Consider the following 12,947-nt stretch of genomic DNA (forward strand, 5'->3'; position numbering starts at 1 on the left):
CATGCATTAATAAATCGCAAAGCACATTTTCGGCGTGGGAACGTATGGCAATCATGTCCCACTCGTGGAAATCTTTTATCTAATCTGTAAAAACTTGGCTTGTTGAAAAAGTGGATAATGAGTATTGGCTCCTCTTTAACTTTATATTGTTGAGATAATTATTTTCCGTCTTTAAAATGTACAGATTTTGTGAGCTACACAAGCGCTCCTCAATTATAGCTGATTAGCTACCATTCGTGCGTCTGTGAGTTTTGTGCAATTCATCTGTTGTCTTTACTAGATCACATTGCATGTTTGTTATCTTCGTCGAAACAAACTTACAATCTACTTAGAAAAGAAAAGCTTGTGCCAATGTGCGTGTGACGTAACGAAAGTTTTGTTGTAATCAATGACAAGTTATTATTATATAATGAATCCTTTGTCCATCCAGACATGAGGGTTGGTGACGAAGACTTTTCGAGTGTACATTTTTTGCCGAATTTTCAGAAAAACTGATCATTTGTGCAATTTAGGACAGATTTGCTGATTCTCGAGATACTGCGAGGAGAAAAAATGCCCTTTGTTGGTGCTGTGGTATCTAGTGATGGGGTGGTGCGATCAACCCTACCGGACGTCAGGATTCCAGAACAGGATCTCTCCACATTCATCTGGAGCAAAGCAGCAGATTACGCAGAACAACCAGCTCTGGTACTGTTTAAGCTGAATTGAATGAATTGTTTAAAAATGCCCTGTCTAACACAGACAATTTTAGAACGACGCATCTCAGTGGCGTGGCGAGAATTGCGATAAATCGATTGGTTTGTCATTTAAACCTATGGTAAAGAATCAATTATTAAAGTGTTCGCTGCGAATACCCTGCGTTTATCGATCCTTTTCCATAGGTTTAAATGGCATAAAACTCGACAAATCGCAAAGCACGCCACGCCACTGATGCATCTCACTTTAAAAACATTATTTTTAATGATTTTTTTTGTTACAAACAATTCCATTTTTATTGCTTCCTTAAGCTCCATCCTTCTGAAACAAAAACTTTAGGATAAATATAAGATCATCATGACGTGCTGATTTAAAGATAACCGTCAATTGCGTCAATTCAAAAAGAGAGGGTGGATAACGGTACACCCGCGGATTATTTTTTGGTGACAGTGTTGACATAACAGTTTTAAAGCCTGTCGACCAATGCTGATCTGCTAAGGAAAAAGGCCGTCTGGGCCTTTAGGCGTTGCTTAATTCCCTCTGATTTTTCAGAGAGGGTCGTTTGTAATTTAATCCAAACGGTGTAAAAATTTCAAGGAAATAAATTGCTAACATTCCTCAATAATAAACATTTTATCGGAGGGAATTTGGCGACTCTCGAATGTTCATACGGCGTTTTTCCTTAGCAAGGCCGAATGAGAGAGTGATCACTTGTGACCGTAGGAGCTCCATGTAGCGCGTGCGTCGATCAAAGGGAGGTCTAAACCTGCAGTCAAAAAAAGAAATCGGCCATGCTCTCCCGATATAAGTAAAGTAAAGACAGTCCGCAAGACATGGTCCGAAACTAAGTTGCAAATCACATAATACTTTCATCAAAACTTGGAACACAAGCTCACATAAGAGAGTTCAGACTGGACTAATTAACTTTTTAAGCAAGAGAGATGAAAAATTCTGCGTTTGGCGAAACACAGTCACAAAAAAAATAATTTTTATCAATTTTCAACGTACTTTTAACCAGACATGTGGCGAAACGGAAAGAAGTTACAGCTACACCGAAGCACGCTCCCTGAGCCATCGTTTTGGTGCATCCCTCTTGAAGAGGGGGTTTGGGCCTGGGGATGTGCTAGCCATCTTTCTCCCAAACTCCATCGAGTACCCGCTCATTCTTCTTGGAGCTCTCGAGGCTGGACTCTTGGTCACCATGATCGATGCGTCATATAAGAAAAGTACGCATTCTTATAGTATTTTCAAAGAAATCGTGTCTTTATTTTAAAAATCTTCCTCCGTTTTTCCTTTCTTTAATAGTTGACGGTCATGAGTTGCAATTTCGCGGGGGGGGGGGGATATATGTATCAATAATGACTCTAGTTACAGAACCAATAGGTTGAAAAAAAATTTTCGCTCAAGATTTTTTCTCCTTAACTGGAAAAAGAGAAAGACAAAAAATGTATCAACATCTGCTTCTCGTCCCGTTTCAATCGTTCAGATGCCTGATATCAGTTGAGGTGATGATTTCTTCTGTCTTTTACGCCTCAGTACTACAACGGACGCATGAGAATTTAATCATGCTCCCCCCCCAATTTCTTTTTCTTTTTTTTCTTCTTTTTTTTTCTTTTTTGGCACAATCAGCTTCTCTCTAAAGTTAGTTAAGTTGCCTGAGTCGCGTAAAGATGGATTCATTAGTGGATGAAGTTCCAACGAGAAAGAAACGAGTTTCTACAAAATTATCTTTATTACTCGCATATTAATTTCAAACTTCCGCAACTCCTTTTGCCGATACTTTCCATGGAACTGTAATGATATGCTTTAGCTCCAGAGAACGGGGCCTCCCTCATCTTGCTGCACAGCAAGATTCAAAAAAATATTTCGCAATAAGAATTCTTACACTGGAAAAAAAACACATTGGATCAGAGTCCAGACTCTTGAAAACATCGACAAGAAAAAAAAAAAAATACTCTTGATTCAATCAGATTGAAGCTTAAATCAAGAACCAAGCCTTTTAATTTGAGCGGATTTCCTTTTGATTTAAGGTTAAATCTGCTTGAATCAAGAGTCATGTTTCTTGTCAATGTTTTCAAGAGTCTGAACTCTAGATCCGATGTGGTTTTTTTTTTTTTTTTTTTTTTTTTTTTTTTTTTTTTTTTTTTTCAGTGTAAAATCTTACCTGGGTCAAACCTCGTTTTTCAGTAGAACTTATGTTTGACTGGTTTGACCCAGGGGTGGCTGGTCTAACCCATGTTAACTAATCAACTTATCAGCTTGATACATGAGTCAGTGTTGCTTCGCCATGTCAACCCATTGTGTTTGAGTTTACAAATCCTTGTTTAACGGATTGTCTTTCGTGTAGGCTTTTTTGAGGATATTATTTAAAAGCTATCAGTAGCTCTAATTAATAGACGGCGTAGTCGTACTCAATACCTAACACGGAAACCTAAATTATTTTGCTCAGTATTTAAACTGATTTGTGGTCATGAATATAGATATTCAGTTCTCGGTGCTGGAAACCTGCTTTGATCCTCTGAGGAACATTTTAAAAGTCAATACAAATCATTATTTGCACATGCACCTGATGATACTTTAAGCGTTAAAATGAATGATTTCTGAAGCTAGCAATGACCGATATTGCCAATATTCCTGGCATCAAATATTTTCTTTATTCATGACAATTATTTTACAAAAACCGGTTGAAAAAGTGTCTCCGTTTCTTTAACTACGAGTAGAAAATGAGTCAGTTTGACAGCCCTAAAAACACGCCAGAGGTAATCGAGCACTGTTTTCCCGTTTGTTCCGCAGATGAAGTACTGCAGCAAGTTCAAACGGCGGATGCGAAAGTCATTGTGACAGTAACATCACTGATACCAATGATCAATGAGGTGCTTAAAGACCTATCATCATCTTTGTGCGTCATTGTCGTCGACGCGGATAACGAAAGACCAGGGTTGAGCGCCACTTGGACCACCTGGTCCGAAATGGTGAACAGTAGCGAGATCCAGCAGAAATGGCCCGAAGTGTCACCCGAGGCTATTGCATTTCTCCCTTGCTCCAGTGGTACTACGAGCGAGCGGAAAATGGTTGCACGGACGCATAAAGCTACTGTTGCAGGCGTAGCTATGACTCCTCTTCTGGAACATGACGGTGTTAACGGTTTGCATCTTGATTCATTCGCTCTTACTTACGTTTTTAGAAAAGACGAACAGGAATCCTGCACGGAATAAAAAAATTGCTGATTCAACAATTCAATTGTTAAAAACAGTGAGTGCAATGTTTCAACGCAGATTTTACAACAAAAAAATGCTACTTTCACCACCCCCGTGGTTAAATTAGTTTACAGTGTGGTTAAAGTAGCATTTTTTTGTTGTAAAATCTGCGTTGAACCATTGCACTCACTGTTTTTATCAATTGAATCGTTGAATCAGCAATTTTTTTTCCGTGTGTTCAAAAATATTCTTCGGCTTAGATGGGTCTACTGCAAACTTTTACTAGAGCGAGAAGTAGCTTCTTGTGGTCTTGTGGAGAATAACTCAAAATCATGATAAAGGGGGGAAGCATGGAGACAATCCACTCTCAACTTCACAATCTGCATACAATACGCTTTTTTGGCTTTCCGTTTTGAAAATTACTCTTCAGAAAAGAAATAACTTGAAACAGATGAGTCACTCCGTGTTCACATCTCAACGCAAAACTCGATTTTGCTGCACGTGTCGCAGTTTCTTAATTAAAAGCATACAACATAACAAACGCAATCTGGCTGACCCCTCACTCATTGTCCTTCTTTCCAGGTTAAGTTTAGTAAGTAGATGGGCTCTCGTTGTTGTTGTTTTTTTGCTTCAGCAACTATTTTAAGCACCCGATAAAATTTATGAGACGGGACGGTATAGAATAAAAAATGGAAGACATAACGATGACGCAAGCCCATTACACTGCCGCACAACGACCGGCACATTGTGCACTGTTAAGAATAATTATACTTTATTCTCAAATTAAAGATAAGATTAAACATTTCCTTTTCTTTTTTCGAACCAAATTTGGGTATATTTTGATTATTTGGTCTTTTGGTAACTCTGAATGACTCAAATGACGCTAAAATCGCCCTTAGTGACTCTTACCTACTTGCTTCAAAAGCCCTTGGCTGGGAGTCGCATTTGATTTTATCGTCAATCTGGAGCAAGAATAATAATTCAATTACATATTTTGAACAGAGGTAATGGTTGACAAAAGTTTTCGGTATACATATGATTAACGACACCTTACTTGGACCGCGTTAAACAGAAACGAAACAAGCTACATCAGCTATTGCCAAATTTAATTGGGCAATTTAATTTTTTACATGATAACGGTTGTGCGGATTTTCGTGCAAATTTCAGTGAAAATTCTCCATAGTACGAAGCAAATTCCTTTAAATTTTCAAAGAAATTCGAACAAACGTTCTCTCGTAAAAATTTTAATTGCTCGGTTCAACTTGGCAATAGCTGATGTGGCTTGGTTCCTTTCTGTTTAACTCGGTCCACTTGGCACTTGCCAAACACGACGCCCGTTACCTTTACCAGAATTAATTTCATTTCTTCTTATTTTCATTTTTATCATTCTTTTTATTTCATTTTATTTTTTTTTTTATTTTTTTGTTCAGTGGTGATATCAAACCTCTTATGTCATGCAGCTGCTCAATCATTTACTTTGCTTGGATTAACTTCAGGCGCGAACTGTCTGATCCTACCCTCACGAGATCCGCACAAGTTAATTGAAGTTTTAACCGTTTTGGAGCCATTGGTACGTTAAAAAATGCAACTCCATTTGAGATTTATATGCTTGGACAAAATACATACATTATCCTATGGAAGAGTAAATGACGTGGTTTTATTTACGTCTCCTCCAAAATACGTGCGTTTATAAATCTATGTAACCATATGAAGAAATAGTCGGCCTGAAATTTAAAAAAAAAAAAATTACCACGAGCATGGAATTATTTTGAGGAATTAATTTACGCGAATTGTGAAAAATCTTTGGAAATCGCATCTTTGGAATTGAACACTGGAAATAAAGTTAAAAATGTCCCGGAAATAACTTGAGTCCATTTTCATAACATTCTGAGTACACAAACTGACTAATAGAAATATGACGCAATTGGAATTACAATGAAGTAAACATTTTTTGACGCAGAGTGTAATATGGCTATGCCCTTCCCCCTATTTTTCCGATTTGAATCCACTCGTTAAGACTGACGACCTGAAGTCACTGCGCTCTATTGTATGCGTTGGGTGTTCATTTGCACCAGCCGCCGTCGAAGAATTTTTGGATAAAATGCCAGATCGAGATGCAATCACTTTCACATGTGGTAAGTTTAAGTCTCCATTTGTTTATTTGTTTTTTAATGCCAGAAAATGTTAATTTCCTTCTCTGCCTACTACCTCCTTGCCTTCACCCTTTTCCACCCTTCAGGGCTCTACCCCAGTGGCTAAGGAAGTTGTGTTGACGCGTCAACTGACCGACTGCACTGTGTTTGGCGCGATGCGAGAAGTATTCGTGCAGTCTTGTATGCGCTAATATGGGCCTTACGCCGCGCCGCGCCGACCGAACTGTTTGGCGCAATGCGAGAAGTATTCCGACAGTCTTGCAGGCGCTTATATGCGTTTAATGCCGGCCGCACTGTCGCGTCGGGTGCGATTATTCGAACTCGCGTTAGAAGAATTGCGGCATCGATTAAAAGAGCTTAAAAGGCCCATGCTGTGTTTCGTTGCAGTATGAACAATCCAACGTTGCCTCGTTTCTCCCGATTAAATATTTTTCCGAGAAAAATTAGGAAAGTTCTTCATACCCACGACCATTTGTCAATATTTTCACTTCATTTATCAACAGAGGGTAAAACACCGATGGCTTGTCAACAAACTAACCTAAACTAGCCTTGACATAAAAATGCGTTTTTCCCCATACTATTTCCTGTTTTGCCAAACTTCTCCCTTAAATTAAATTCATCTTAAATTTGCGCATTCCTGTAGCAGACGTTAAGGTTACTGTGCGCGCAATCTCTGTGCCTTTTTCGTTAAATGATCATATTTTCTTAGACCTTTTGCGCAAACCTGGATTCAATCCTCATAACAAATGAATTCTAATTTGATTTGAGCAGGTAATTAACTCTTTGTTCCACGGCCTGAAAGATGTCTTTTTGGAACAATCTCCGTGACTGACATCATAAAGTGTAATTGATGTACACGATGTTTAGATTCTAATAGCTTCATTTTCGCAGCTATATAGGCAGATGTTTTGCCATATTTTCCTGATATTTTAGCTCTAAGTTATGATTATTAGGGATGCTCATATCGATGATTTTAGTGGTGCGATTATGCTTGTCAACAAGTACTGTCCGGCCTTTTAGCCACGATGGTCTTGCCAGTTATGCATATTTATTGATGTATTCATATTTTTTACTTTTTTCATTTTAATATTAATTTTATTTTTCTGTGTTACAAATAGGATTCGGCATGACTGAAGCATCTCCTATAATTATACCACAAAAAAACAACCTGGATCCGACGGTCCTCGGCTATCCATTACCGAATACTGAGCTAAAAGTGGTTGGTGCGGATGGTAAAAACCTCGGTCCAGGACAAGCAGGGGAGTTGTATATTCGAGGACCTCAGGTATTTTTTCACTGCATTTTCGCGATTGATACTACAAAATTGATAATGAAAGGCTGGTAAAATAATGTCTTAACCGAAAGTGAGGAGTGCGGAAATCGACTAAAAATATAAAAACGACAGCTAGTGATATCGTAGAAAATAAAAGAACAGGAACCCCACACACGAACTTATAGCTAAAATTAATACGTTAAAAACTTTATACTCGCGTGCACGTGAGCAAGGTTTTTAGCATTTTAATTTTAACACGGTTCCGTGTAATTGGACGTTTAAATTAAGACTGTCCCTAATTTGATACATATCCTGTCCACCTCATCATCACATCTATGAATTCAAAATTATGAGCGCGATACATGAATGAACGTGTATCGTTCTCCATCAATGCATTGCGTTAGAATCAACTGGACTGTATTTTGCAATTTGGAACTATAAATTCTGGCCCGGTTTAAAAACAACGTATGTGCCATTAGTTTACCTATACACACAAGTGTTTTTTTAGATGAGCCAGAATTTACAGTTCCGAATTGCAAAATGCAGTCCAACTATGCCTACTTTTCTCCTCACATCAAAAACGTTCGATGGAGACCTTGCAAGCCCTTAGCTGTTAAGCTACTAGCTGAGTTTTATAGAAATTAAATATATATATATATATAGAGTCGCTTTATAACGCACTCTGGCGTTCTACGACACCCAAACGCCACATATGCCTGTCTTCCCAGAGGTTATCGGGCAACTGACACCGCAACATCTCTTCGTCAACGCCCTGCCGCCAACCCTTTACGGGACGTCCCCGTCGCCTCTTCCCAGGTGGTACCCAATCCAAAACTTGTTTGGGCAACCTCTCCTCCGACATTCTTTGCACATGTCCATACCAGCATAACTGCCTGGACATGACGTCGTGCACGATATCTTTCTCAACCTTCATCACCTGGCGAATTCTCTCATTACGGACACGGTCCCGTCTCGAAATGCCGGCAGATCGCCGCCAAAAATCCATTTCAGTTGCCCTCAACATTTCTTGCGTTCTTTTCGTCAAAGGCCACACTTCACTACCATAGAGCAAGATACTTTTAACGATGGCATCATATATCCGGTGCTTGTTTGCCTTTGAGATGCTTTGATCCCAGAGCACCCCGTTCAGCATCGCGATGGCTCTCCTGCCCTGGATGATCCTGTCCTTAATTGCTCTATCCATCCTTCCATCCTGATCGAGCCAAACACCGAGATACTTATACTCGTCACACTCTTCGATGCGCCGTCCATCCTCAAGCTCTATGCTTTGCCGTTGATGCGCTGCTCCCATGACCAGCTTCTCTGTCTTGGACACACTAACGTCCATGCCCCATTTCCGATATTCTTCGACCAACTTCCGCGTCATGTAATCTGCATCTTCCTCATCTTGAGCTACAACGATCTGGTCATCGGCAAAGCATAGAGTATAAAGGGTCTGCCCATCAACGAGTGGAACGCCCATTCCCGCAACCTTATTTTTCCATTCCTTTAAAACGTGCTCTAGGTATACCTTAAATAGTGTTGGTGACAAACAGCAGCCTTGTTTTAGCCCTTTTGTGACGAAAAAACCTCCGGACAACTCTCCACGACATTTAATTCTTGCTATCGTCCCGTTATAAAATGATTTAATTGCCCCCACAAGTCCTTTGCTAAAACCCCTTTTTTCCAAGGCTTCCCAAAGCTTCACTAACGGCACGCTGTCATAAGCTTTCTGAAGATCCACAAACACCAAGTGCAGCTCCTGGCTGACCGCCCTTTTCTTCTCGATGACCTGGGTAATGGTGAACAGATGGTCGACGGTAGACCTACCGGCTCTAAAACCAGCCTGTTCTTCGGCTTCCTGGCCGCTCCAAAACTCTTCGACCTTTGCCTTGAGAATTTTACCATAGACCTTGCTCAAGGTTCCTGTGACCGATATACCTCTGTAATTATCGCAATCTTGTTTACTACCTTTCTTATGACTGGGAGTAATCCAAGATTCCTTCCAATCCTTTGGTATTTCGGAACCATGCAAACAGTCTTGCATGAGTTTCCTCAGATGTTCAAATAGTTTACCGGTGCCACATTTTATCAACTCCGCCGGTATACCCCCAGGTCCAGGAGCTCTGCGAGTTTTCAGCTCCCTCACAGCCTTCACTACATCTTGGAGCTGGATCTCCACGTTGGAATCTTCTTTAGTGCTTATGACTCCGCCTTGAAACTCGGGTCGCCTCTCCGTTAATAAATCTTTAAAATAGTCCTCCATCTTGTCAATTGGTATCGGAGATATGATGTCGCGCATTTTATTTCGTCGCAACCCTTTGATCACTTTCCAGCCTTCCGTACTTTTCCGGCCTCCAAGGTAGGTATTTATCTTCATACAGCTTTCTTCCCAAGCCTCATTCTTCTTCCGAGTGATGACCCGACGGACCCTTGCTTGAGCCTGTTTGTACATGATTTTATCATCCAACTTTTGAGAAGAGAGAAACTGATGATACCTATTCCTTTTCACATTTATTTCCTCCTCTACCTCCGCATCCCACCAGTACGGTTTTTGATTATCATTTTTTGGATCAGAAACCCCCAGGGCCTCCGCTGCCGCCGAGTGAACGCAATTCTTGATAAACTCATACCGCTCTTCCGTACTGCCATCGCACGCATCTCCTAACTTTTCATCCAGGCGCTTTGCGTACAGAGCCTTGACACTCGGGTGCTTTAGGCTATCGATGTTATACTGAACTTGATGTACGCGTTGTCGCTCCGGTTGTTGATTGTCGCCTTGATCGTTCTGCGACACACGAGCGGGAAAGGCTACATCCGCTCTGAGGAAATAGTGGTCACTACCGCAGGAGAGTCCTCTACATACTCTCACCTGCTGGATCTTAAGGTTTGTTACCTGTTTAACGAGCACGTAGTCAATGATGGATCTTAAGCCGCGAGTAGGTTGGACCCAAGTATATTTGTGAATATCCTTGTGTTGGTAGAACCCGTTCAACACTTTTAGTTCCCTCTGCTCGCAAACGTCGATAATGCGGCTTCCGTTGTCGTTCACCGTAACTTCACCGAACGGGCCGACGACTTTACTGTTCACCCGGGATCCCGTTCTACCGTTTAGATCTCCCAACACAAGGACTTCCCTCCCAGGTCCTACCTTCACTACCTCCTCGTCTAGTTCTTCAAAAAACTGATCCTTAAGTGCAATGGTAGCATCATCATTGACCCCGTATACTCCCAAAACAGTGACTCTGTGACCGTGCAATGTTAGGTTCATCTTAATCATGCGAGCGTTGATGGCCTCCCAGTTCTTAATATTTTTTCGAAATTTTTTGCGGATCAGAATTGCGACACCCTGTTGTGCACGCTGATGTTTCGGCACTCCACTGTAGAATAAATCGTAGTCCCCAAGGCTCTCTGATCCGTGGCCTTTTTTCTTTGTTTCAGTTATTACCGCCACGTCGATCCCGTTGTTCTTTATCTCCGATACCACTTCCGTCAGTTTCTTGGAAATGCCTTGCACATTCCAAGTACCAAAAGCGAGTGTCGTTTTCCGTAATCTAAGTCGAAGAGTCCGTTTGTTTCCATGATTACCGAGGCATATGTTATTGGGTTTTTTGACATTGTACATTTTTTCCAAGGATCGGGGAGTCAGCCCGATGCCCCAACCCCCAACCTGGAGGACCAGGGTTTGATTTCGGAGTTTCCTCTCCTAGACAGGTTGCTTCCACCACAGCTAAGAGCCCTGTCTACCCACCCCCTTTGAGGCAGGGGCTACCAGCTGGGGTCCGCAGGATTATCTTAGAAGATTATCTTATAGAAATTAAATACAATTTGAAATTTTGAAACATCTCGATAAACATACGGTTAGACAATTAAATAAGTGATTTCTATGGATTATAGGTGATGAAATGCTACTACAACAACGAAGAAGCGACCACAGAAGCTTTCGATGGTGAATGGTTCAAATCTGGAGACATAGTTTACTACGACGAAACCGGCATGTTTCATCTGGTCGGACGATCCAAAGAACTAATCAAATGTAACGGGAGATCGGTAATACTACTTGCACCTCAAGTTTTCTCGTAACTCATTTTTTTATCTGTCCCAGCCGAACACTTATGTTTTATTGAATCCGTTAGATTCATTATGAAGTTTCATCGATATCACATTCTGAAAACTGATCACTAATTTACCTAGTTTCCGAAATAACACGTAAAAAAGACGAGCCGCCACGTATGGCGTAAAAGTAGCTAATATTTCCTCAAAATACCTTGCATCATCTGACGTCTAAGTATCGGTTTGAAAAAGTTCACGCTTTGAAGGTTTTTCATAATTTGGTAGTGATTCATGCAAAATTAGCTCACCATTATACATATATATGTTTCTTTTGAACCGCTCACCGAAATCTCATTTCTCGTGCTTCACTTACATTTCATGATCCATATCTTCAACCTTTGGATGATTGTTGGGTTCAAACGATGAGCAGGGGAAGAGGGAAAGAAAATAAGCCTGCCTGACGTTTTTGACTTATAACTGCTGAATGAGAGGGGCTTTATGTGACGAACAGTGAAGGGAAATTACATATCTGTGAGCACTTTTACCCTGTCTATTTGCTACTTCAAGTCAAGCTGGAGCACGACTGAACTTTGATGCTGAAAATCCTGGAAGTAGTTATTCCCATATAAAAAAGACGAAAAATTAATTTAGTCTATTTATTACGCTATTTACAAATCCACAGTCAAAATTAAAAACATTTTCAGGGGAAATGGACTACATTTTGCAATTTGGAACTATAAAGTCTAGCCCGTTTTAAAAACAACGTATGTGCCATTACTTTCCCCATGCACATGAGTGTTTTTACAGATAAGCCAGAATTTATAGTTCCAAATTGCAAAATGCAGTCCAAATAATAGTATTTGCCCATCTCAAGGTGAGAACTTCCAAGAAAATCAACTGAAACACTTGAATGAGGGTGCGGCACAAAAAAGTATTACTAAATAATTGTCCATGACGATTGGACCAACCCGGAGTTTGGAAAAAAAAATTAACCTTTTTTGAATTTTGAAGGCTGAACGCTCAGGCGTTGCCTACGAGAACAGAGAGGCCGTAACTACGATTCTGTGACGTCACACTGGTACATGAAACTCAGCCGCGATTTAACATGTGTTCTTATGGGAGGACGCATGACACATGTTTGAGGCTTTTCAGAGGTTGATCTGATGTAAAAATTCATAAGAACCTTCTTGAAAGAAGATAAAATTTCACATTAGAAATCTGCCCAGTTCATAAATTACATTGTCTGATAATTGAGGAGATAAAAGCTAAATACTATACTGAATACCGAAAATCGTTACCCCACTAAGATCCAAACGCGCCGCTCATGCAACTTCGGCCGATCGACGGCGGTTCTGATTGGTTAACACGGCGATTACTCTCCTAGTTTGACCTCACGAAACCGAGTGGTTATGGCCTCTCCATTCTCGTAGGCAACGGCTCAGGCTACATCGAAGCGCGACCTTTTTCAGTAAAACTTCTTGCCCCTGATGCCATAAGGGTGGACCTAGGGAGCTACGTACCCACCTCTCGAATTATTGCTTACCTGCGATGTTCTTACCTATTTGAGCTGATTAA

General features: G+C 40.6%; 2 protein-coding genes across 4 annotated transcripts in view; one reads left to right on the plus strand and one right to left on the minus strand.

Moving 5' to 3' along the window:
* The window catches only part of LOC109035072 (SET domain-containing protein SmydA-8), a 53,562-nt gene that overhangs the window by 22,878 nt on the left and 17,737 nt on the right, over positions 1 to 12,947 (minus strand). The gene's annotated exons all lie outside the window — the stretch shown is intronic.
* LOC109035071 (uncharacterized) overlaps positions 1 to 12,947 on the plus strand; it is a 19,295-nt gene continuing 6,348 nt past the window's right edge. The window contains exons 1-7 of one of the 3 annotated variants that reach the window (XM_072297961.1): positions 1 to 687; positions 1,715 to 1,922; positions 3,490 to 3,840; positions 5,324 to 5,463; positions 5,911 to 6,028; positions 7,165 to 7,331; positions 11,217 to 11,369. In XM_072297961.1, the coding sequence (XP_072154062.1) occupies positions 553 to 687; positions 1,715 to 1,922; positions 3,490 to 3,840; positions 5,324 to 5,463; positions 5,911 to 6,028; positions 7,165 to 7,331; positions 11,217 to 11,369 (1,272 nt within the window). In that variant the 5' untranslated portion in view covers positions 1 to 552. Of the gene's footprint in view, positions 688 to 1,714; positions 1,923 to 3,489; positions 3,841 to 5,323; positions 5,464 to 5,853; positions 6,029 to 7,164; positions 7,332 to 11,216; positions 11,370 to 12,947 lie in introns of all 3 variants that reach the window. The other 2 variants (XM_019048550.2, XM_072297962.1) reach the window with 2 other exon arrangements.

The sequence above is a fragment of the Bemisia tabaci genome, chromosome 3 (genome assembly GCF_918797505.1).
Source record: "Bemisia tabaci chromosome 3, PGI_BMITA_v3".
NCBI lineage: Eukaryota > Metazoa > Arthropoda > Insecta > Hemiptera > Aleyrodidae > Bemisia > Bemisia tabaci.